Raw genomic sequence first — 26846 nt, 5'->3', positions numbered from 1 at the left:
TTGGGAACGGCTGTTAGCCAATACGAATGACTTATCTCAAATCGAGTGTTAGATACCTGAGCGTTACAGCTCAGCCTAATTCAATATCAACGGAATGAAGTAAGTTCGAAAATATGTCAGAAGTTTAAAGAGATCCCAATATAATTAATAAATCACCTATAGTTAATATTCAAATGAGGGTTTAATTACGTACTTTCATTGAACAGTGCGTTTACCATTCGAATAGTGGTGGTGGCACCATTCGCTTAGTTGAATTGCTGTTGTGAAGTGAGGCGGATTGTGCTTAACATCGCGTAAGTAATTTTCAACTAAACTTAACAGAAAATGTATCTAAAAAGGTACTATAATAATTGTACAATAAAATTGTGTATATAAAATTTCGATTAACTTATAGTGCCTTTGACTAATCGCAACTTGAGTAAGTTGTGTGACCTTTTACAAGTTTATAATCATTTAAAGGTTATTTTTTTCTGTTCTCAATAAAAGTGGGTTGACTGATTTGGTTATATTTTTTGCTGATTCTAAGTATGCAGGCATTTATATATGAAAATTTTAAATTGTAAACAATAACGGTTAAAATTCGTATTTTTTTGCAAAATACCTTAACTTAGATAAAACTCTGGATAAACTTATTTATTTATTAAGGAAACAAACAGATACATTACTATAGTACAAATAAAGTTAAATAAATTTACAAATTACAATATTAGATATATCCTAGAACAGTTTCACTGAGAACACAAAAGAATACAATTTTACATACATGACAACAGAACGATATGATACGTAAACAATAGAATATTTAGGCGAATACACAGTATTATATAAATAAAGACACAGACAGGGATATAATAATGAATAAAGATACAAGGTTTAAGGTAAGGACAGTAATTGTTGTTTTAACTTAGTCTTAGTAAAGGAGCAGTAAAGGAGTGCGAAAACAGGTCGACATTAATGTGAGAATCCAATGAATGGTCTATTCATTGGACCAAAATATTGTTTTCACGGAAGGAATCGAACGAGTGGCATTATGTTATTGGAAATTTCGCTTATTTTTAAGAGAAAACATGTTCTATGTACAAATTATGTTCTCTCTCGTATTAATCTGTCCTTGTTACTCGTACATGGACAAAATAATTTTAAACAAATTATAAAATTATGGTCATAATATATGTATTTAAACTTTTATCATCGCGAAACTTCAACATTGTAATTATTATGACGGATACTCACGATATATCTAATATATAAAATTCTCATGTCGCGGTGTTTGTAGTTAAACTCCTTCGAAACGGCTTGACCGATTTTCATGAAGTTTTGAGTGCATATTGGGTAGGTCTGAGAATCGGACAACATCTATTTTTCATCCCCCTAAATATTAAGGGTGATCACCGGCAATTTTTTTTTTAACTTTTTTTTTATTTGTTTGATTATGAAATACATACAACTTCAAATTTTCACCCATCTACGACCAATAGTTACTTTTGTATCGCGATTTTAATATCGGCAATACAACGTTTGCTGGGTCAGCTAGTATTTTATATATTTGATGCCGATATTTCGATCAAATTCCATGAATCGTGGTCACGGCGGAACTGCGCTGGCGGCGAGAAACACTTGACAAAACGCCAGCGCAGTTATGTCAAGTGTTTCTCGTTCGTAGTTTATCGAAATATCGGCATCTAATACATAAAATTCTAGCTGACCCAGCAAACGTTGTGTTGCCATCATAGTATCATCATCAACTTTAGTTAATCTATCAACTGAGGTAGCTAAAATTAAGCTTGTTTTTGTAACTACTGAAAAAGTTAAACAGATACAAAGATTCTAATTATTCATTTTAAAGTATTCTTTCAATTTGATTTCTGAATGACGGGGGACACATCAAAGGAAAAACAAAATTGTTGTAAATTCCGAACATTTTCATATTTATTCACCTTTTAAACCTTCTCTGGACTTCCACAAATAATTCAAGACCAAAATTAGCCAAATCGGTCCAGCCGGTCTCGAGTTTTAGCGAGACTAAGGAACAGCAATTCATTTATATATATATTTAGATATATCGTGAGTACCCGTCAAAATAATTACAATATGGTCATTATTAAGTTTTGAGTATTTCTTGACGAATATATTGCCACTAGTCCATATTTATATTTATGTATATATAGGCACAATAACACAGCTCCATACCTTCGTACGTTGGTGGCGAATGAGGCAGAACTGTTGAGTCTCACGAAGTTGCCCCTGGTAGCGTATATTCAACTGGTCTTTTTTTTATGGGGAATGAGTACAAACGAGCGTACGGTTCTCCTGGTGTTAAGTGATCACCGCCGCCCTCTCTCTTTGTAATTTCTCTCTCTAACACTAGAGGAATCACAGGAATGTTGCCATCCTTTAAGGAAGGTGTACGTGCTTTTTTGAAGGTACCCATGTCGTATCGTACCGGAAACACAGCACAAGGGCCTCCTTTCATGAATGAAATGTGGAATGAGCCTTCATTCCACAGCATTGTAGTACGTGGAAGAAAGCTCCTTGAAAACCGCACCGTTTAGGCATCCAGATGGTGGGGATGATATCCTAATTTGTGGCGTGTCTTGCGAAGGTGGTGTACAAAAAGGTCCCGAAATGAAAACGTGTTTCGCGAGCCGTCACCATTTGAAGTAGTTGAAAAGCCGTATCTAGCTCATTCCCTGGAGAGACCAGGTGAATACGGGCTTGCAGACGTTTTTGCTCAGAAATGGCGTATGGACGTCGTCGCACTTCGAGGGGACGAGGTGATAAGGAAAGCCATATACGATATACCGGTTCGATCCTCGCCCGCCATGCACCACGTGATTTCGGAATAATTTAATTCACATGTAGGTTTATGTGACGCTTTATAGGATAAGCAACGCTCCTGTGAATCCTCTCGTATTACAAGTAGAATACAGACTGCTGTGATCACTTCAATACGATATGTATGTTGGTTCGATAAAAAACACGAGATAAGTTATATCTATTTATTTTAAGATCTATCAACTATAATACTATCAATACTTATTTGACTTATAACATTTTATATATTACTAGCTGACCCGACAGGCGCTGTTCTGTCAATAAATAAGAATTAAAATTGATAAAGCATGCTATCCTTAATACATCGACATATCGCGGACTTTTCTAGAGACCTATTTATAAGATACCCAATTTCCAACACATTATATCTCAAAGGGTCTCAAATTTTAGACCGCGTTTTCGCGGAAAACTACCAAACGACTTATTTTTTTCCTACAGCTCCAACAAAATCCGTTCATATATACAAATATGTATACAAAAACTTAACAAATTATAAACCTTCCACGAGGATCACGTTTTTGAGTTTTTCGCGAACAAACGGACAGACAGACGCGGCGAAAGACTTCGTTTTATAATATGTAGTGTTGTTAATTTGAAAAGCATATATTGATAATTTATTTAAACAAAACAATGCTTATAACAATAATATGATTACATTAAAATAAAACTATCACTACGGAAAGGGTATTAAGGTTTCCATGTTGGATAGCTAGGCTATAGCCGTTGACCGAAATAACTGTCAGTGTTTCCAGTAGCCCTATTAAGGCGCGAAGATAGTAGGTACTTTGTACATTCTCCCCGCCTCTGGGTCCCACGGTGTATGTATCTCAACACCAAACGGCATAAGGATGTAAGACTCCCTGAAACCGACGTATATGTGACGATTGCTGTCCTCAGCAGTCGAAAAAATCAAATAATGTATTAATTATATATTATTAGCGTACGGATATTTCTCTACTCTCTTGCAACACCAGAGAAGAAGTTTCAAATTGTTCTTAAATCCGAGCCGATCAATAACCTCAAGGTTGGGTTGCCATTTTAATTATTTTCCAAGAACCTATGTCACATTTTATTTTGCCAATTTTATTACATATATACATGTTTATATGAGACTATATTGGTGTTGCAAATGCGTTAGGTCACCGAAACCTATCACCACATTGCGTAAATTTTGTGTGTCATCTTAGTGTGTCGTCTATCATATTGTCAGCATAGTTACTCGTTTTATTCGGAACACGATGCAGGTAGGGCGTTCACAGCATGCACTTTTTGACGAAAGAGCCCATATAACCCAGTGGTTAGTGACCGTGCCTACTGAGCTAGAGGTCCCGGGTTCGAATCCAAGTAGGTGAAAACATTTATATGATGAATATGGAAGTTTATTTCCGTGTCATGGATTTGTATTTGTATTAATGTATTTTTACACGCTTTTTATTAGCTTCACCTGTTTGTATATTTGTTTTTAACCAGTTGGTTGGATGAATGTATGAATGAGTGAGTGAGTGTGTTCATTTAGGCGCGATTTAGACCCACTGTAAGCGGTCAGATTTCGTTCACACTTCGTAAATTTATCGGGGACCGATGACAAAACATTAATTTGATAAAATTATTCTAATTTTCAATTTGCAAAATAAGATTTTTGTTAATTAATATAAAATAAAGCATGTACACCTTCCTTAAAGGCCGGCAACGCTCTTGTGATTCCTCTGGTGTTGCAAGAGAATGTGCGGCGGTGACCACTTAACACCAGGTGACCCGTACGCTCGTTTGTCCTCCTATTCTATAAAGAATAAGTTTCATCTATCGTCGATAAGGCAGAAAATGATGCTAATTTTAAATTTCAACCATTATTTTTAACCGATTTATCTAATATTAGGATGTTTTCGAATACCAAAGAGATTCAGTGTGTTTTTTAGTTTTTTTTAAACTATTATATAATAAAATTTATTGAAGTAGGCGTTACTTTGCGGAAATCCATAATTATCTAAATGATTTAGAGTCTCAGAGTGCCAGATTTTGGCGAGACAACACGTCCTGAGGATGCCTCGTGTAGAGGCGAAACACGTGTCGAATTGTTTAAAGACAAATATTGGCGGAATGAACACTAAAGAAAACTCAAATCATTTTGATATTATATAATATTTTAAGGAAGTAAATTGTATTAAGTACATCGTTGTCTTGTACAGGATATGCCTAGCTTAGGGCAAGATAATTTGTGTAAAAGTGTGTCAATATTATTATTAAAAAAAAAATAGGTACAATATAACGATACACTAAAGGTGTTCAAACTGTTTGTCAGTCTTAGATTAAGGATTGGTCTCCACTGCGCTCCAACTAGACGCAGGCGTAGTCGCAAAGTGCGGCAACTAATACTAAGCCCAAGTGGGCGTGCTCGAGCCAGTCTCGAACAATGTGTGTCGTTGACGTGCTACATGCTCTGTTAGACTTTGCTAATAATCGAATGGATGCCGCCTAGATTATGGGTACCACAACGGCGTCTGTTTCTGCGTAAAATAGTTATGTTTAAACAGTATCGTGTTTCGGTCAGAAGGGCGCCGTAGCCGTAATAAAATGACTGGGAAAAGGAGACTAAGCATCGTGTCTCAAGGATACGAGCGCAATTGTAGTGGCCACTCAGAATTTTTGGAATTTGCAAGAATATTGAGCGGCACTGCATTGTAAGTGGCGTAGCAATTATCATCAGCTGAACTTCCTGCTCGTCTTGTCCCTTATTGTCATAAAAAAACATACAAATTATCTTGCCCTAAACTAGGCGTAGCCTGTACTATGGGAACAAGACAATAATATATTTAATACAATATACTTACTTAAACACACATAAATATGTACAAAACATCCAAGAATTGTAAACAAAAATCTTATTCATCATAATACCAATGTTTGCACATTCCGGGATTCGCTGGCAGGGTAGGTAACCACTGGGCTATATAGGTTTATTTACTTCGAAGTATTTTTACTAGTATAAATTTAAATACTATAAATCATAAGATCTCAAATGTTATTTTTTTTTATATATTTATTCAGAAACAGACAGTGTTACAAATGATTTACTAAATTAAATAACAGAGTTTCCTTAATTAACAGGTTTAATAGCGAACAGTCTATTATAATTATGCAAACATATAAAAATACTTTAAAAGATCATACAAGTTCTATGAGAATTTAAATAAAATTATTTTAATTTGTTTTTTAAATTTTGAAAAATATAATATATATATTACGCGTATAACTAGAACAGGAAGCGACACTATAATCATGGTGAACATAATATAATAAAATAGTTATTTGAGCGATATTCTAAAACAATACTAGAACAACAAATCCGAGATGTAATCTAGTTTATCACTGTGTATTCGATATAAACAATTTAATTACGTCTAATCCAAATTAATTCAATATTAAAGACATGGAAAGTGAATTTCATCCTAATTGCCAATTTTAACCTGTGATTTTAATTTTCCTCTGTCTCACCTTTTTCTCCCCAAACGTAATTAGGCCGAAAATAATTTTGTGGAAAAAATACAAAATGTGTTTGAGAAATTACTTGGGAAGGCTCTCTTGCTACGTTCGTAAGTTTTAAGGGCTTTTGGTGAGTTTCATCCTATTAAGGATTTTCTTCCTCGTGTCTGGGTGTTTGTGAAGTAATTTTGAGAATAGGTATGAAATGTATGCAAAGAAATTCGGATGGGAGCAAAGCGCCACTTTAAATATAAAAATTATGAAATATTTATTGTGCACGGGTTAATCACGCACTTATCTAGTGACAAAAGCTATTTTGAAGTTAAACTTCTTTAGGCGCGTTATGAAAATATTATGAGAGTGAAATTTTAAGATGTGCGCGTATCACTGTAACACAAAAGTAACAGGGTGAAGTTGCTTCCAATCTGACTTAACTTGCGTCATTAGTAATTTTTTTTTTCTCCGTCCATTATAAGAACAGGCAAAGGGTTCAAAACCAATACAGCCGTATTCATTATTTAATAATTAATTGTCAAAGCCATCTTTGCAAGATTTTTACAAAATTGTTCATTCTAAAAACGTAGAATAGCACGAGGAATAAATCATTTTAATGATTTTTACTTCGTTAGGCCAAAGAAATATAACTTCTTGCGTGTATACATAAGTACACACATACTTTTTTTACTAGGAAAGAGAGATTAATAAGATGAAATAAAGAATGGCAAGATAGACAATCATGGTAAGAGATTTTCATTTGATACGCATACAACTAAAAGTGGCTCGCATCATCGACGATCAAGTCATCTCCGATCGGCTTCGTTCTTTGGCGTTACGTAGAGATGTGAGTTCTCTCTGCATCTTCTACCGCATATATCACGGAATGCTAAGGGTTATTCACCAAGGGTTAGCACCGGACATTATGTCACATTAGAAAATACCATCATGTTGTCGTCTGGCATACCATATCCGCGAATTTGTGAGAAATTTCTTGCCTCGCACAACCACTTTGTGAAATCAATTACCGGCTGCAGATTCCCGAGCCGATACGACTTAGAGACCTTTAATATTAGAACATACTTTTTTATGACAATAACGGACGAGACGAGCAGGACGTCCAGCTGATGGTAATTGACACACCCTGCCCATTATAATGCCACTCAGGAATCTTGTAAAACCCAAAAGTTCTAAGCGGCGCTACAATTGCGCTCGTCACCTTGAGACATAAGATGTTAAGTCTCATTTGCCCAGTAATTTCACTAGCTACGGCGCCCTTCAGACCGAAACACAGTAATTACACATTACTGCTTCACGGCAGAAATAGGCGCCGCGGCCGTTGTGGTACCCATAATCTAGCCGGCATCCTGTGCAAAGGAGCCTCTCACTTGTAATTTAAATACAGATGGTAAAGATTGTGAAGAATTCCAGCTATACAGATTGATTAAAACATGCACTAAATACTTAAGTTATTCCAACATTAAGTTACATAAAAAATAAAAGAATTAAAGTTGATCTTTAAGGAAAACATAAATTATAATAATTATAAAGTTTTTTCTTGTAATTGGATTTTTGATCGAATTTTGACGTAAGTTATTGTTTAAATTGGCAATAAGTGTTGCTACTTGCGACATACTTAATATGAAGATGCGGTAATGGGATTATTGGATAAGTAATTGGTGTCCGAATAAACGGGATAATCCGGACCGAATAATAAATAACATATATTTGCGAGTTAATTAGTACCTAGTTAAATGAACATACATACACTCATTATTTAATTATCTGTATGAGTATTAACTCATTTATTTATGAAACTTTGTTTTATTGTGTTGCGTAGTCATCAAAATAAATAATATTTTTCACGCAAGTATTCATTTGAGAAATAGCCAAAAAACCACTTAATATTTAACTGTGACCATAACACTATTAAATTCCTTTGTTTCATTTTAAAATTACAGCAAGAATGCTTTGCAATATGTTATATTTACTTTTAAATTTTAGAGAACTTCCAACCAATAAAGAGGTTTCACAAAAATTTGAACGTCTAAGCGAACCAACTACTGTCGCAACATATTGTGAAAATACAATTTTGTGCACACTTTTGTAACCAACAAAATTTCAAGGCATCAGGTGTCGAAGTGCATCAGTTCAAAACGTTTGAAATTTCTCCAATAGACACGCAATACAATTGTTGTATATATCTCGAATACGAGTATGTAAATAAATTCAACTGTGTTGCGACATTCACTTGAATTTTTTATCGATAAAGTGAACGAAAAATTGGTTGTTTTGAACTGAAAGCTGAATTCGGCTTTGTACAGACACGTACATATAGAATGAATTGGCTTATTGAATAAGATTTTCGTTTTGCAGTAAGTTTATTAGGACATTAATATAGTTGTATTTTTACTCATAAGAAATTTGAAGATTTAAATAAAATTTAGGATAAGATTATGGAAAAGGAGGACAAACGAGCATACGAGTCACCTGGTTTAAAGTGTGATCACCGCCGCCCACATTATCTTGCAACACCAGAGGAATCACAGGAGCGTTGCCGACCTTTAATTAAGGTGTACGCGTGACGTATCAAAGTAAAGTCCTCGAATGGACCGACCGTGTACCGAAAGACGCAGTGTTAGTAGGCCTGCCACAAGGTGGACCAACGATCTGATCAAGATCGTCGAAATATGGATGGATGAGGGCAGCGCAGGACCGATCGTAGAGGAAATTTTTGGGCGAGGTCTTTGACCAGCTGTGGACGTCTTCCGGCTGAAACGATGATGATGATAATGAATATCATCTAATGATAATTTAAATTTAACCTTAATTATTGTAGAGACTAGTAACTCATATCTTTCTTGTGCAGAAGTATTAAAGAATTGAAATGAAATAAATCTCGATATATATTGTATGAGCCATACAGCAAGCCCTAAACAAAACAAAACTTAATATTATAAAGAGCTTAATTACTGTAATTATTAAGGTTCTCTGCGACGACGAAGACTAGACGAAGCTATCCCGCTCAAAGTCACGCGTGTCGAGTGTAGGTACATTTGGCTTGGCACCGACTTCAAAGCACATTCAAATAATAGTATGTTATTAATATTACAGGTAAAGGTTTTCGTAAGAGGTTTATTAAATTAAATTTTTAGTTATTTGATACTTTTCAGTTTTTGAAGTCGGATTTTTTTATATTTTTAGTGTCAGTTAATAATAATAATATTTAATCAACCGGAATGAAAACTCCTAAAAAAGCCGTACACAAAAATCAATTACACCTATTCCGCATCGAACTAAAGAAGAATTACGTTAATCGGATCATAAATCTCAGAGTAATCGGTGTACATACATATAAAAAATACCGATTGAATTGAGAACCTCCTCCTTTTTGAATTCGGTAAACAAATAAAGAAATAAACTCAAAATAATAACTACACAAGTATTACATTGAATGTTCTTCGTTTTTAAAAATTAAAAATTATAATGAGTACTTTACAAATGTAGATATTTTCAGTAATCGTGTTTCCTCTTTTAGAGTAGAAGTTATTGACGTTTTAAAAAATAAAATGAGATAGTATGATTAAAATATAACAAGTTAGATTTAAATGTTTAGATTAATTATTCAACCTTAACTTACAGTATAATTTAATTTTATCAGATATAGTAAATTAATGCGAACAACTGATGTTTTTGTAATAAACATTAATATTTATTAATCTGCACTATGCTTTGTTCTTTTTTTTTATCATTTTTTTTATGGAATAGGAGAATAAACAAGCGTACAGGTCACCTGGTGTTAATTGGTCACGGCCGCCCACATTCTCTTGCAACATCAGAGGAATCACTCTAGCGTTGCCGGCGTTTAAGGAAATTGTGCGCGCTTTTTTTGAAGGTACCCATGTCGGATCTTTCCGGAAACACCGCACAAGGAAGCTCATTCCACATCTTTATAGTACGTGGAAGAAAACACCTTGAAAACCGCACTGTGGAGGAACGCTACACATCTTTCATCGTCGTCTTTTAATTGTTACTAAGCACATAAATTTTATATTATCGTTTATATAGATGTACGTGTATATCTCTCTCTCTCATATAATTTATCTGTGGCTAATGTAGTTGGTTTCACAATTAATAATTTAAGTTTGTAGTTATAGTTAAATGTTATTTCGTTATTGTTTATTGGTCCTAAGTAAGTAAATGTAGAACAAAAAATGTATTTCGTATAACTTTTTTGTTCTATATCTGCTATAAAAATGATGCCACAGATTGGGAATGTAGCGACCGCCCTTAGGCTATTAAATAATAGGTTTAAGTGTATAATATTACTTTGTAAATATATTTTTGATGAATATAATAATATTACTTTGTAAACATATTTTTGATGAAAAAAAACCCGCTGAGTTTGTTGCGCCCATTCTTCTCAGGTATTTCAGGTATTTCTTATTTAAGGCATTCTTTTTGGAATGGGTGGTAGTTTTTGACTTTCAATAAGTGATGTGACATCCTATTTTGAATAAATATATTTGAATTTCAAGCATGATTGTCTATGGAACCGAAACAATAGACAAAATTAAAAAAAAAATATTAATATCCTTGCTTACATAAGTAAGTATAAATTGTTTTGTTGAAAAAATATTTAAATGACTCGCTTACGATTTTATAATAATGATTATACAAATGACATGCATAATATTATCTCAACATACCGTCGGTTACCGAATCAAACTCGCTAAAATTTAAAGACCTTCGCAGTGACGTAGTTGCCTTTCACTTTCAACGTATGTACGTGTCGCACATTTGTTACATCACTCACTCACTGCGGGACAATTGCCGTTAGCACTCAGCCAATCCCTATTGTTGTGGGTTACTCACCTTGCACGCGTCAGGTTAGCGGTCTAATTTTGTCAGGATCTATTACTCCAACTTCTCTGTTGGCGATTTTATTTCACAGATAAATATATCATCTATATGTAATTCTTGTGTCCCGGTGTTTGTTACCAAACTCCTACGAAATGGCTAAGCCAACTTGTTTGAAAATTTATGTGTATATCGGGTAGGTCTGAGAATCAGCTAAATGCTACCTTTCATATACCTAAATTATAAAGATCACCCACCCCTAAATATATATTTTTTTATAATAATATGAGAAGAAAATTATTTTTTTCTTTACATTTATATTTTATGGAGACTTAAAGAAAAAATTACCAAAACACCCCTAAGTTTTACAGTTAGAGCCACGCTAACCATTCAATCTAGATAAAAAATATACGAAAATACTTTCTAAGGTGACATAGTTTTGTTAGTTTTGTAAAGAAAATTTTACTATATTTTTATGAATTAAAACTATGGCGATCTTGTGCGAGAGAGGTGACTCAGCTCCGCCCGATTCCTAAAGGCCATTGGCTCGGTCCCCAGCCTTAATAGATAGTATAAGTCTGTACGCGGTAAAATAGAAAATTGATCCTTAATATTTTTTTTATGTGTCAAACAGAACAGTTCTCCCGCTAACACACACTATATAGCTGATGTTGTATCACCGTTTGTTTGTGACTAGAGTTTTAGTTAAAAGCAGCACGCGTCAGTGATAATTTTTTTATTCTATCGTAGATTTGTGTCAATGTTCGAGAAAATAACTAACGTGGGAAAATCAGTTACATAATTACGCGATTAGCCTTGAGAAGCGAACTTACACTAATTGTTTATACAGTTAATATTTTATTGACAAAATCGTGCATCTTTCATTTTTATTACCACTTTAATAAATACAAAAACCTCATTTTAAATAGACGTATGTGGCTCACTAACGGCCGTTCCCAATATTCAGTCTATCTCTTACTTGAGATAAAAATCATAAGTATCGTTGACTTTTCTGTCCCAAAAAACTTATCGACGGTAACTCACCTTATCCGTACACGCTGTCTGTCAATGGGACGACGCATAGCTTACCAGCCATAGAAGTTTGTATGGAAATTTCAATTCACGCGTCCCAATATAAAGCGATTAAAATGACTTATCGGGTATATTGGGACAGCTTCAGATTATTGACAGCTAATCACTGACAGTAGAAGGTAGTAATTTATTTCTATCTGTAGATAATTTATTGGGAACGGCCGTAAAGGACATACAGAACCTTATGTATATCCTTCTTTAATGCAAGAGTGGTTTGGCTGATGTTGATAAAGTCACATAGTAATCTTCAAACATTTTATTCTACAAATAGTAGATATAATCTTATCATTAAAAAATCGGCATGTGTGCTTGGGACACATTGTAGAAGTGAAACTTCAACGGAGAAAGATTAAAGCAAATATTTCAAAGCTTCTCGTTAATATAATATTTTAAAAAGAAATATTTTAAGAGAAGACAAAAGATAATATCGTATCAAAAAATATTTACCAGTCATGAGCATGTCGTGAACCCATAAGATTTTATATTTTTTTTTTTAATTATTCAATATATTATAATTACCAGTGGGAGGCTCCTTTGCACAGGATGCCGGCTAGATTATGGGTACCACAACGGTGCCTTTTTTTGTTGTGAAGCAGTAATGTGTAAGCATCACTGTGTTTTGGTCTGAAGGGCGCGAGTGAAATTACTGGGCAAATAAAACATAACATCTAACGTCTCAAGGAGACAAGCGCAATTATTGTAGTGACGCTCAGAATTTTTGGATTTTTCAAGAATCCTAAGGGGCACTGAATTGTAATGGGCAGGGCGTATCAATAACCATCAGCTGAACGTCCTGCACGTCTCGTCCCTTATTGTCATAAAAACATGCAGGACGTTATTAAATAAGTTATATTTTTAGTGTTTTGGGCGATAGGTGGGTACGTAAACATTTGTAACTTTGCTTCTAATAAATATTTTTTTATTTTCAGAAAATGAAGCTGTTTTGGTGCTGCATAGCAGTGACATTATTAGCAGCAGTTCGTGGTGCAATCGATGTAGAAAAAACAGTGAAACACGTACAAACTATACTTAAGTCAAATTCCCTTTTGCCAAAACTTAGTCGAGATGAAATTTTGCAACTTTTAAATGATATTAGAGAGGAAGATTCAAAAACATCTTCAGTTACTAAATTAAAAGAGTTAAAACCAGGGAAAGTGGAAACAACAACATTATACAGAAACGAGGAAGAAAATGAAGTTAGCTCAACGGACCACTTACATTCTAGCGAAGATAGTAAGAAATATGAAAGAAAAGTAATAAACATTACAACGACGACAGTTCTTCCAGAGGCTATTGAAAGTACAACTAAAACAAGCAGTCAGACATTAACTGTGGTACTTCCATATACACCAAGAGATGGAGCATCATTACAAGAATTATATACTCGCCCTCCAAGAGTGGAAGTTGTCAAAGAAAAGGTTACACCAGCACCTGAGAAAAAAACAAAGTCGTTTAAAGACTTAGAAAGTTCTTTAAAAAATAATGCTAAAATTGCATCAAAGCCAAAGTATGACTTTCCAGCTGAACTACAAGCATTTTTAGTTGCACATGGTTTGGAAGGCAATCCAGTAAAAGATCATTTTTTACTACCGCTGGATGGTTTTAAGCCTTTGCCACCAGCAAAAATAGTAGACGGAAACGTGCAACTGCCGGAAAATATTCTACTTACATATGATTTAGTTTCACCCTCCGACTTAAAAGCCTCAGCGAGTAATAAACACACACAAACAAATTATTTATACGAACCATTACGCCCAGAATTTCCTTTCGAACTAGAAACGTCTCCATCTGAATCGAAGGACACAGTGCTTCCTTTAGATTTGCCAAAACCTAGAAATGGTAAAACAATAACTACGGTGAGACCATCCAGCTATGAGCCAATTGATTATGATTCTATTAAAGTGATTCCTTTAAATTCTGGTCCCGATCCAATAGATCAAGATAAACTACCTTTGGACAGTGACCCTAGTAAAAGGCAAATAAATGATACTCAGGCGGACAGTGGAAATATTTCTAATATAGAAATCACAACATCCACAAGTGATAGTAAAGTTGCGGCTGATACCTCATTAGAAGCAGATAAAGGTGCATCAATTGCAGATCTTGAAGATTCGTTTGGAGGACCCCTGCCTGAGCAGCCTGGAGACTCGATGATTCCTCCACCAAAGAAAAATGGCTTTTATTGGATGCTAGATTGGAATAGCTTTTTAGAAGTTGGTGATGGAGATAGTAAAGTCAACATTCGTTTTGAACCAAAATTGGGAGATCCTCAAATGTTTCTACCTGTCAATGTGCCGTGAACAGTTTTTTTTGGACGAGTAGGATTCTAGTCTTATGGGGATAATTTAATGTGTAATTGTGGTTCAAGTAGCATAGTGTGGGTAGGTACTAGTATTATTAATACGGTAGCTAGTAACGAGAACTTTCTTTTTAATACTTTCATATGAAAGAGAACAAATAACTGATTCAGATCATACCTGTTTATTAGATTGATGTTAATAGGTATTCATTTATACGTCACTGGAATGTAAGCGGGCTGGTCATGACTGCTAGACCAAAGCGAACTAATGAAAGTGCATAACACGAAAACATCGCGTGCAGCATAATGTACCTGCTCTTAGGTATTATTATTATGTAAATATGTAGTAAAGTAATAAATGTTAAGATAAATTATTTCTAATTTATGTGTAAGAAATATGCTTACTGTTTCCAAATATTTACTGTGAATACAAGTTTCGGATAGATCTTCTTATTCTTCTTTTTTAAAATCAATTATATGTTTACTAAAAGGCATAAAACGCATAAAAGGCATTTATTTTCTCAAAATTGATTCCTTTAGAATTCATTTCGATGTCATTTCTAATATACTAGATACTAATACCTCTTTGGAAACAAATGGTGCTCTGATAGAGAAGAAGCAGCGCAAGAAACTCTCCCAGCATCCTTTTTTTGCGCTCTTTTTAATAAAAATATACAATATTATACAGTCATTTCTATCGCTATAGAATAATCATAATCTAGGCCGAGGCTGTCCGATCACTTAGATATTAAGCTGTAGAGTAATAGGACTTACGACAGAGCCATTTTTTTTATAAAACATTTAAATTTATTTATAGATAATGCATGAACAGTGGCTGGGACTTTATTATAAAAGTGTATACCATTACCCTTAAGGCTATTATGTATCTATTGTAATAAAAAAAACATGCATGTTTTATTTAAAAAAAAATAGGTGTGAGGCTAGTTTGTTTTTGACAGATATGCATGCATATTTTAAGTGCAGTTTTAATGCAGTTCTGTATTGCACGTAATCGATTGGTTCGAGCTGATACTTATACTGATAATTTTAACAAGTTTTCTTTTATACTGATAATTTCAACAAGTTTAAATGGAGGACTTACCTGATGGCGGCGTGATCATCTTTGCCCGTGGTCTTCTGCAGCACTGGAGTGTTGCCAACCATTTAGTTGGGTTAATAACCTTTGTTTAATGTGTTGATGTCGCACTGAAACCTCGCAGGTAGTTCGCCCTACAATGTGTAAGTGGAAGAATCATATGTTCCTCAAAAATTGCACTGAGATAGAAGGCCCTATAACCAAGTAGTGAAGATGATATTTGTGGCGTGTAGTACGATGAAGGAATTTAACAACAGTAATTAACTCATAGAGCTCTTCAGAACACTCCCGAGATAGAAACTCTAAAACCACCTTGCATCAAGAAGCTTCTTTTCTGGAGGGACATTTTTTATGGAAGAATAGGACAAATCAGCGTATATCACGAAGGTTACCTGATGTAAAGTGATCACCAACCCCTACATTCTCCTGCTACGCCAGAGGAATCACAGGAGCATCGCTGTCCCTTTAGGAAAGTTAATGTTGTATGAGCAAGCTTTTCAAGCAGTACAAGTATTGTCACAAATGTTAGTGACGGGACAAGTATAGTAGGATCCACCTCTTGTTAAGGGATTAGAATCATATGTATATATTCAAAATTCAAAAACACTTTATTCATGTAGGTCACGGAAATGACACTTATGAATGTCAGAAAAAAAATAAAAATATTATTTCTTATTGAATTTACCGCTACTTCGTAAAGGATTGAGCTAATGAGAATAAGTAGCAAGAAACTCATTGCCACTCTTTTAATTGTTTTACAAATCATTTCAATAACAATATATGCAAAGTGACGCAACAAAGATACTCAAATGTCAAAAACTGAAAGGCTTACACGAGTAAGACAAAAGAAAAGAAAAAAAAGCAAATTAATACTTATAAACACAAGAGTTATTGAGTATAGTAGATGCATCAATCCACACATACCGTAAATAAATAGAGGCATTATGTGAGCATTTCATAAAATAAAATATATCATAACTTTAACTTTAAAGAAAATAATAATAATAAAAAACACATCAAGCAGACTCCCGGTAACAAGATCATCCAGCCACCACGAGTAGCTGGCGTACGATGACGTAGTACGATGACGCACGGACCAGCCATCGCCTCCCTCGACCATATTTTAGGGAAGGGAACGACCCGCCCCACGTCACCGTCACAAGCAGAGGCATTTAAGCGAGCATGACGATGCCTGTCACGAGAAATCTACCGAATAACACTATTGAACCCACGTTTGTAGATGAAGCCATAATCGTAGTATTAAAAAAACAACCAAGATTTGTAAATTGTAGGTTAGTAAGAGTGCTTCAAAGGTGTAATCTCTATCCATAGTAATAGGGAATAATTTGGGTACAAAATTAACATCATTTTCCTTACCATTTTCAAGGTGTTAAATAGTTTATATCCTTCTTTTTGTGTTACAAAACGCTTAACCATATGAACATTTCTTAACAATTCTTTTAAATTTTTCACTGCATGGAATTCGTAAATTTTTTGGGCTCCCGTTTTTTTTAATGACAATAAGGGACGAGACGAGCAGGACGTTTGCTGATGGTAATTGATACTGCGTGCCCATGATAATGCAGTGCTGCTCAGGATTCTGGAAAAACACAACAATTCTGGGCGACACTATAATTGCGCTGGTCACCTTGAAACATATTAATATGTGAAGACTCATTTGCCCAGTAATTTCACTAGCCTTTTTCATTGTAAGGCACTTTTCAAAATGCTACGTTTTTTAATTTTTTATTTATTTATCATTTTTTTACTCAAAAGACATACAAATACATACAAATTATATGATCGTAACCCCCGTAGTGAGAACCAAACTTACACAATTTTGTTACCACACTAAGTTCAACAAAGTAACCAATAAACGAACCAACCAAGACAGGGTGTTATTTAAGGTAATTTTGGTAGATTTTAAAAATATTTTAATGGCTCTCAAAAAGTTTGTATTAACTGTTAGTGGCCATTATCGTTTTCCGGCAAAATATTAAATCAAATGAAAGTATTAATACGTTGCAAATGGTTTTACAGAGAATTTTCCTTTTCTTGTCCTTTTCAGCATTTTTGTACGAAAGTACTTTCAGCCCAGTTGCCACATTGATACGATTGTTTGAGTAAGTAATGTGCCAGGCAAAGCATACTATTATAATCATTTTGCTTACTACAATATCGTATTTAAGTATGAGAGGAAGTGTACTTATGTATCTTAGATAAATTACAAGTCTATATCTTGCTGTTAGACGACCGATAAAAATAGGGCAGGTTTAATACTTTAGTGTGCGTGACAAGCTACTATTTACACTCGCGACGTGTGTGACACTTTGTGTTAGTGTGCGTGCATTGCTCTAAACAGAGAGTAACTCTAAACTCAACTGACGTTTTCACTACTGTCATACGGCCATTTCCAATATTCAATCTATCTCCGGTTATGAACTTCTTGAGATAAACAATCGTAACTATCGTTGACTTTTCTGTCCCAATAAACTTATCGACGGTAACTCATCGTATCCGTACACTCTGTCTGTCAATGGGACGACGTATAGCTTACCAGGGATAGAAGTTTGTATGGAAAACGTAACAGAAACTGGCAATAAGAATGACTTATCGGCTATATTGGGACAGCTTCAGATTATTGACAGTTAATTACTGACAGTAGAAGGTAGTAATTTATCTCTATCTGTATATAGTTCATTGGGACCGGCTGGTCTATCTAGACGTATGAATGATCTAAGTTTTGTATCTTAAAATTTTGCTCAAAAAACGACTGGTATTGAGCAAACTTAAGATGAGAGACTTAGCTTAAGTCTGAAATACAGTCACGTGTTTCAGAGTTCAACAACAAGTTTTAAATGGATTAGATAGAGTCAAGTAAATCACTTACTGGTCTAATTTTATCGGTCTTGTGCACCTGGCAACTAGCCAGGGTCAGCGTCGACCTACATCGGCATGAGCGAGTCTCCGACTGACAGTTTCCAATGTACCCACTCTATACGTTATCGGCTTAATGCCTGACTTCAACAGAGAGCCAGTAATTAAATTAATTTTGCTCCTAAGAGATTGAATTTGGTAAGATGTAATAGAGACTTATTGCATTTAAAATTTATATTCTTAAATATTTGTTAAAATATTTTCACTGTATAGTGATTTATATCTTTGACAGAAAGCGAAATCGACGGCTGGTGAATTTTAAATATAGATATTCAGTCACTGTCCAATGATCGGTGCCTTGCCTAATTGCCGATATTACCGCACTACTTATAACCTAAGTCCTACAGAATCATTGACAAAATGAATTAAAGAAATAAACATCTTGACTTTTGCCTATCAATATATTATTGATAATGTTATGTATGTACAGAGGCACATAAGTGAATTTGCTAGAAATTGTGATAACACAAGGAACACACATAAACTTATTGCACCTACTACTCGACCTAGTCAAGTCTTTTGTGGGGCGTTGTATACGCTATTACAACAATCTGCCAGATAATGTTCAAAACAAATATATTATTATGAAATTCAAAAGAATTGTTAAAAAACGTTTGTCTGATAAAGGTTTCTATAACATAAATGACTAACTAATCTTAACTATACCACTGATTGGGTATTGAGCGACCGCTCACAGGCTACTAAATAATAAATTTTATTGTACGATTTTACATTGTAACCATATTTTTATATATAAAAAAAGGAAGCCCACTGAGTTTGTGGCGTCCGTTCTTCTCAGGTCCGAGACATACCTTTTGAAATGGGTGTTTTGTTGAATTTATATCCTATTTTGAACTTGAATATGAAATTTATTAATTAGTTAGTTTCAAAATAATCTAAAATTTATATTTCATGAATGGAAAGCATATGATACAGGTAACTAGTATAAGAAGAAAAAAATATAAGGCCTTGCTTTTTTGTAACAGCAATTTTCGCAAACCAACATTGGCTAAGAAGTTTAATTGTTTTTACATTATTTACGGAGACATTTTTATTTTTTTAATATAGTCAATTTGTGAGTAACGATGTGATAATACTAAAATTTTAGCTCCTTGAATTCTATCAAGTTAATTGGCCTGACCTGCATGTATTATTTTTAAGGTCTTTAAGTAACGGGTTCTTTCAATATTATGAGCCTAACCTGTATACATATAGATTCTATAACTAACGGATTATTTCAATGCTGCCTGACCTATGTATATTTGTATGGGCTATTTTCACTAACCCATTTTTCAATGTTATAAACGTAACCTTTATACATACATTGATTGAAATACAAATGAATCGTACGTTAAGTACTTTTCGCCCAAGAATTTATACCATTTTTCATATCAAACTATTTATATAATTTAATACACACGCATGTCGATATATTACAGATAAATACAAAGGAACTGATAATAACAATCAATAAATACCTAGAAGACTTAGATTATGAAAAATATGAAAATATTTATTTTGATCTCATATGTTTAACTCGTTCCACCTACATGTATGACAACAGACAAACTCGTCCAAGTTCTCACACGCACACTGGAACTGTGTGTTTGTTTGTTTTTGGAGTGAAAAGTTCTCGAGCGGCATTGAGCACTTTTCTTGGGATAGGTAATAAATGCTAAAGTCACGTCAGGACATGTGACCCTGAACGAAAATCCGTAAGACAGACATTGAAATAATGGATGAAAGATTTATAGTTTGGTTATTTAAACTTTTTTATTTTTGGCTATTTGATCATTGGACCAGTGGTTGCATCATGGTGATTGCGAAGCCGAAACACCGCGAGGTCGAGGAATCGAATCTCAGCCGCGATATATTTTTACAGTTTATTACGGATGAAAGTTGATTTTTATGAGAAATTAGCTTTTTAATGTAAAATAATCGTAATAGAAGTGTTAATTTTTTATGGAATGTTAATTGTCATTTTTTGTGTACAATAGTGCAATAAATAAATATTGTATTTAACCACATAAAGGCTAGTACGTTAATACAGATAAATAAAGTAATACGTGCTAAATTGTTCCCTTTCCAAAATATTCAAAAATGCTCAACGTTAATGTTCAAGTCTTAACTTCTACCGGCACTCCCGGAACAACCCGTATTTTTTTTTTAATTATAAAATTCTACAGTATCTCTTCAAACTAGGCGATAGAAATGCCAAATGATGACTACCAAGTTAAAACGCTTATTGTTAATCATATCATTATATCGCACGACATAGTCACAGTAGAAATATTATGTACTACATATATTGTGTACTGTGACATAGTCCCCGACTAGTGCGGCGATGCATTGACTAATACATATTATAATTTAATGATTGCAAAATATTATGTAAAAAATCAATTTAGATAAATTTATTCTTATTCTTATATGTAAGAGATTCTTTAACTGATGGATTCTTTTAACCTGAGCCTTTCAAGCCTGACTTGTATTGATCTATAATTTAAGGGATTCTTTCAACGTTATCTCTGACCTCAATCTATCTGAGTAAGCTTTATCATTATTTTCTTCACCTTCAAGACGTCTGATTATTTTAAAAACATGTACACCTGTCAATGCAATATTTTCAAAACTTGTTTTAAATACAAGTACTTTTTACGCTGTATCTGAGACTGAAATAGAAGAAAATTAATAATATTTATTACCTATCATCTAATTTAAGTTCAGCTTACTATATTTATTTATTAGGAAGACCAACAGCTATTAGGTATCTGATATGTTAATTTATATAACTGTGAGACAATTATTATAAGTGTCCACCCGCAGTGACAGAATAATGTAATTCGACAATAGGACAGAACTAAACTACTTACCGCACAAGTGAAGTTTCTGTGTTATTACTCACCACTTTTAACATACCTACCAGTGGCTCCTTTCACCACAGGAAGCAACTAGATTATAGGTACCAAAACGTTGCTTATTTCTGCCGTGAAGCAGTAATGTGTAAACATTACTGTGTTTCAGTCTGAAGGGCGACGTAGCTAGTGATATTACTGGGCAAATGAGACTTAACACATGACTCAAGGTGACGAGCGCAATTGTAGTGCCGCTCAGAATTTTTGGGTTTTTCAAGAATCCTTATCGGCACTGCATTGTAATGGGTAGAGCGTATCAATTAACATCAGCTGAACGTCCTGCTCGTCTGGTCCCCTTGTTTTATATAAAATACATAGTACCTTAATATTGATTAAAGAACGCTGGCGAAGCATCCCTAGATAAATTATTAAAATGATTACTAAATATATAAAATAGTTTAAAAGCGTGTATATATTGTTTCTTAAGTTACCCTTTCTCTTATTCAAAAAAACTTCAGTCATTAAAGAGAAATAACATCTGTACCTTTATATTATGAATCATTGCTGCCGACACAAAGATTATTTAAGTGTAAAGTTGTAAAATGAAAAGTTGCACAAAAATAGGCAAAAGTTAAAGTTGATTCATTAATCAAAGTAGCACTTAGCTCCATCAAGCGATAACTGACAACTTACTAGGTAACTTTTCTTATTATCCATCATTAACAGGCCTTTTTATAAAACTTAACTGTTGAGATTGAAACCATGCTTTTTCTGTTGCTAGGTATTATTTTATTGTACTTTTTGGGTACTGAACATCTGAATGAAAATATTAAACCTCATTGAATCACTTCACAATATCGACCCATGTATGAATATGAATCTTACAACCACGTGTAGGAATCAAGGTGAAAATAAAATCATAATATCAATACCTGCGGTACTGTATAAATATCAAGATTTAAGTCTTAGATAATTTCTACGTCTAGATAGAGTCTCTTGCTGTTACAACCGATACAAACAGGCCAGGAATATTTGTTTAGTGTGCATGTCAGGCTACGTCTTACATTCACGATTTGTTTGACACTTTGTGTTAGTGTGCGTGAATTGCTCAAAATAATAGTTAGTTCTAAAGTCTACTTTTTTCGACGTTTGTACAGCTGTATAAATGATCTAAGATGATCTAAGTAATGAAGTTTCACAACGTCACAAAAACATAAGTTCGAAATAATTTCTTTTTGCTATATTATACGCCCTGCCCATTACAATGTAGTGCCGCTCGGGATTATTGAAAAACACAAAAATCTGAGCGGCAATACAAATGCGCTCGTCACCTTGAGACATAAGATGTTAAATCTTATTTGCCCAGTAATTTCACTAGCTACGCCGCCCTTTAAACCGAAACACAGCAATGCAAGAAACCAAGCTATGTATGACGAAGTGAACGATATTATATCTAACATCGTGTACTGGTTTAGCGCTAATAACCTATTGTTAAATAGCAAGAAAACTAAATACATTCAATTTACCGTACCAAATGTCAAAAATGTAAATCCAAATGTTTTGTTAAACGGAGAGGTGATAGAACCGTTGGAATCTGCTATATTTCTTGGCATAACTCTAGATTCCAAATTACAATGGGGCCCTCATATTGAAGGGGGCCCCATTGCAATATGCAGCCCTGGAGAATCCGTCCCTGGGCGTCCACAATTAGGGCCTGTACCTAGTGGTTGCCCAGCCTGCCCCGCGTATTCTGGAGGGGGCAAATCTGCGCTGACTCGGGGCAAACAGAGCAGGAGACTCAAACCACCCTCCTCCACACTCGCTGTGGACTTTTACAACATCAGGGGGCTTCGCTCAAATTTAAATGCCGTCCACTTTCACCTGGAGACGGCGAAGCCGGCCCTGCTCTTTTTAACCGAGACACAGATATCCTCCCTGGCTGATTCATCTTACCTTTCCTACCCGGGGTATAATTTGGAACACTCCTTTATACCACGGGCTGGCGTGTGCGTTAACGTCAGGGAGGATGTCTGTTCTCGACGCCTGAGTTTTCTTGAAGGACAGGACCTATCCATCATCTGGCTGCGTGTAGACTGCGATGACCATCCGCGAATCTACGCATGCCTGTATAGGTCCCATAGCGGTAACGCAGAGACTGATCGGCTCCTCAAACACATCCAAATGGCTACAGATTCCGTGTTGGAGCAGATCCCCACTGCAGAGATCGTGTTTCTTGGCGATTTTAACGCCCACCACGCCGAATGGCTAGGCTCACGTACCACCGATCATGCAGAGAGATCTGTTCACGACTTCGCCTTAGCATATGGTCTGACGCAACTGGTTATTGCGCCAACGCGAATCCCAGATGTGCAAGATCATACACCTTCACTGTTGGACCTTCTGTTGACCTCACATCCGGACGGCTACCTAGTTTCCGTTGACCCTCCTCTGGGATCGTCGGACCACTGCCTGATCCGGAGCACCGTGCCGATCACGCACCCAACACGGCCCCGCTTCTTAGGCTGTCGCCGCATGTGGCACTATAGGTCAGCAGAGTGGGACGAGATGCGGTGCTTTTTTGCATCCTACCCGTGGAGGCAGATCTGTTTTTCGCTGGGAGATCCAGATGCCGCTGCTGATGCTGTTGCTGATGTGGTACTGCAAGGTATGGAACTCTTCATTCCATCCTCCTCTGTGCCTATCGGTGGCAGGTCCCAACCATGGTTTGACCGCTCCTGCAAAATGGCCTCACGCCGAAAGCAGGAGTGCTATCAGGCTTGGGTCAATGCGGTGGTATCTAAGGATGTGAATTCCAGCGAACTTAAAAAACACTTCAATCATGCCTCATGGTCCTTCAAAAGAGTTATTGCTGACGCGAAGTCGAAGCACATTGGCAGAATTGGTGAGAGACTTGCACGCCTTCCCTCGCGAACTTGTGCTTTCTGGTCGCTCGCCAAGGCTGTCCAAGGAAACTTCTGCAAGCCAGCCATTCCGCCACTGCACAGGGATGATGACTCGCTGGCCCATGATGTGAAAGAGAAAGCTGATCTCCTGGGCTCCCTCTTCGCGTCCAACTCGACTCTGGATGACCAAGGTGCACCACCACCGCATATTCCGCGGTGCGATTCATATATGTCGGAGGTAAAAATCCGGCATGGTGCCGTGCTTAAGGCGCTTCTCACCTTGGTCATTCACAAATCGAGCCGGCCCGATGGCATTCCCCCGATAGTGCTGCGGACATGTGCTCCGGAACTGGCGCCGGTCCTTACCCGTCTTTTCCGGCTCTCCTACTCATCAGGTGTAGTCCCGAAATTATGGAAGGCGGCTTTAGTGCACCCGATCCCTAAGAAAGGTGAACGCTCAGATTCGTCCAACTACCGCCCCATTGCCATTACCACTTATACTGGGATACCTAGAGGGGCACCAGCTGATCAGCTACTGCCAGTACGGTTTCCGTCAGGGTCGCTCAGCTGGTGATCTTCTTGCGTACCTCACCCATAAATGGGCGCAAGCGGTTGAGTCGAAGGGAGAGGCGTTGGCGGTGAGTTTGGACATAGCGAAGGCCTTTGATCGGGTGTTGCATAAAGCGCTTATAGCGAAACTGCCATCCTATGGGCTTCCCGAGAAGTTGTGTAAATGGGTCACTAGCTTTTTGGCTTATTGGAGCATCAAGGTTGTTATCAACGGTGCATGCTCCGACTTAAAACCCATAAACTCTGCTGTACCGCAAGGCTGTGTGCTATCCCCTACGCTATTTCTTCTGCATATCAATGATATGCTGCAAATCAGCAATATTTATTGCTATGCAGACGACAGCACGGGGTATGCTTCCTACACCGGCCGTGCCAACATGTCCCGGGATAGCGTCGACGAGAACCGGATCAAACTTGTGTCTGAAATCGAGACTATGCTTTGCAAAGTCTCGGAATGGGGCCGACAAAATTTAGTCCAATTCAACCCCAAGAAGACACAAGTTTGTGCGTTCACCACTAAAAAGTCTCCCTTTGTCGTATCCCCTCGATTCGAGATCACTCCTCTAACTGCCACAGCCTGTATTGGCATACTTGGCGTCGATATATCGAGCGACGTTCAGTTCCGTGGTCACTTGGAAGAGAAGGCCAAACTGGCCTCTAAAAAGCTTGGTGTACTCAGTAAGGCGAGACAGTACTTCACTAAAAGCCACCGCCTGCAACTTTATAAGGCGCAAATTCGGCCTCACATGGAGTACTGTTCTCACCTCTGGGCGGGTGCTCCCCAGTACCAGCTTCTTCCATTTGACCGCATACAACGAAGAGCGGCTCGAATCATCGACGATCAAGTCATCTCCGATCGGCTTGATTCTCTAGCATTGCGTAGAGATGTGGGTTCTCTCTGCATCTTCTACCGCATTTATCACGGGGAGTGCTCAGAGGAGCTGTTCGGGTTGATTCCAGCGGCCGAATTCCACCATCGGACATTACGTGCAAAGTACCATCCGCATCACGTAGACGTCTGGCATTCCACAACCGCGCGTTTTCTTCAAAATTACTTGCCTCGCACAGCCACTTTGTGGAATCAACTACCGGCAGCGGTCTTCCCGAATAGATACGACTTAGGGACCTTCCAGAAAAAAGCATACTCCCACCTTAAAGGCCGGCAACGCATTTCTTGACACACCTGTTGTTGCGGATGTCCATGGGCGGTTGCCTCACCTCTCCCCATCCCGTGAGCCTCTTGCCCGTTTGCCCCCTCTCATATAAAAAAAAAATAAAAGATTGGCGAACAGACTTAGTTCTGCAGCATACGCGGTTAAAAAGATTAGACAATTAACTTACATAGATACGGCGCGACTAGTATACTTTAGTTATTTCCATAGTATTATGTCCTATGGTATATTGCTATGGGGCAACGCTGCCGATATTAATACAATATTTGTGCTGCAGAAGAGGGCTATTCGCGCTATTTATAACCTAGGTCCCAGAGAATCATTGAGAGCAAAATTCAAAGAAATTAACATCTTGACTGTTGCTTCTCAATATATTCTTGATAATGTAATGTATGTTCATAGGCACATAAGTGAATTTGTCAGAAACTGTCATAACCATAATGTTAACACCAGAAACAGACATAAACTGATGATGCCTACTACTCGGCTACGTCGAGTTAGTAAGCCTTTTTTGGGGCGATGTATATGCTTTTACAACAAGATCCCAGAAAACGTTCAAAACAAAAGTATTACGTTATTCAAAAGAATTGTTAAAAAACGTTTGTGTTGTAAAGGTTACTATAACATAAATGACTTTCTTAATGATACCACAGATTGGGAATGGAGCGACCGCCCTCAGGCTATTAAATAATAAGTTTAATTGTACAATGTTACTTTAATTGTAAAACATATTTTTGATGAAGAAAAAAGCCC

The 26846-nt window shown here is 36.2% G+C and overlaps 1 protein-coding gene across 1 annotated transcript; it reads left to right on the top strand.

Moving 5' to 3' along the window:
- The first annotated feature begins 227 nt into the window (after positions 1–227).
- LOC126966809 (uncharacterized) lies at positions 228–15243 on the top strand. Its single transcript, XM_050811067.1, has 2 exons — positions 228–293; positions 13191–15243. The coding sequence occupies exon 2, from the start codon at positions 13194–13196 to the stop codon at positions 14559–14561; it is 1368 nt and encodes a 455-aa protein (XP_050667024.1). The 5' UTR covers positions 228–293; positions 13191–13193; the 3' UTR covers positions 14562–15243.
- The last annotated feature ends 11603 nt before the right edge of the window (positions 15244–26846 follow it).

The sequence above is a fragment of the Leptidea sinapis genome, chromosome 11 (genome assembly GCF_905404315.1).
Source record: "Leptidea sinapis chromosome 11, ilLepSina1.1, whole genome shotgun sequence".
In the NCBI taxonomy this organism is placed as follows: domain Eukaryota; kingdom Metazoa; phylum Arthropoda; class Insecta; order Lepidoptera; family Pieridae; genus Leptidea; species Leptidea sinapis.
Note: the sequence above shows the minus strand (reverse complement) of the source record. Positions and strands in the feature narration are given on the sequence as shown.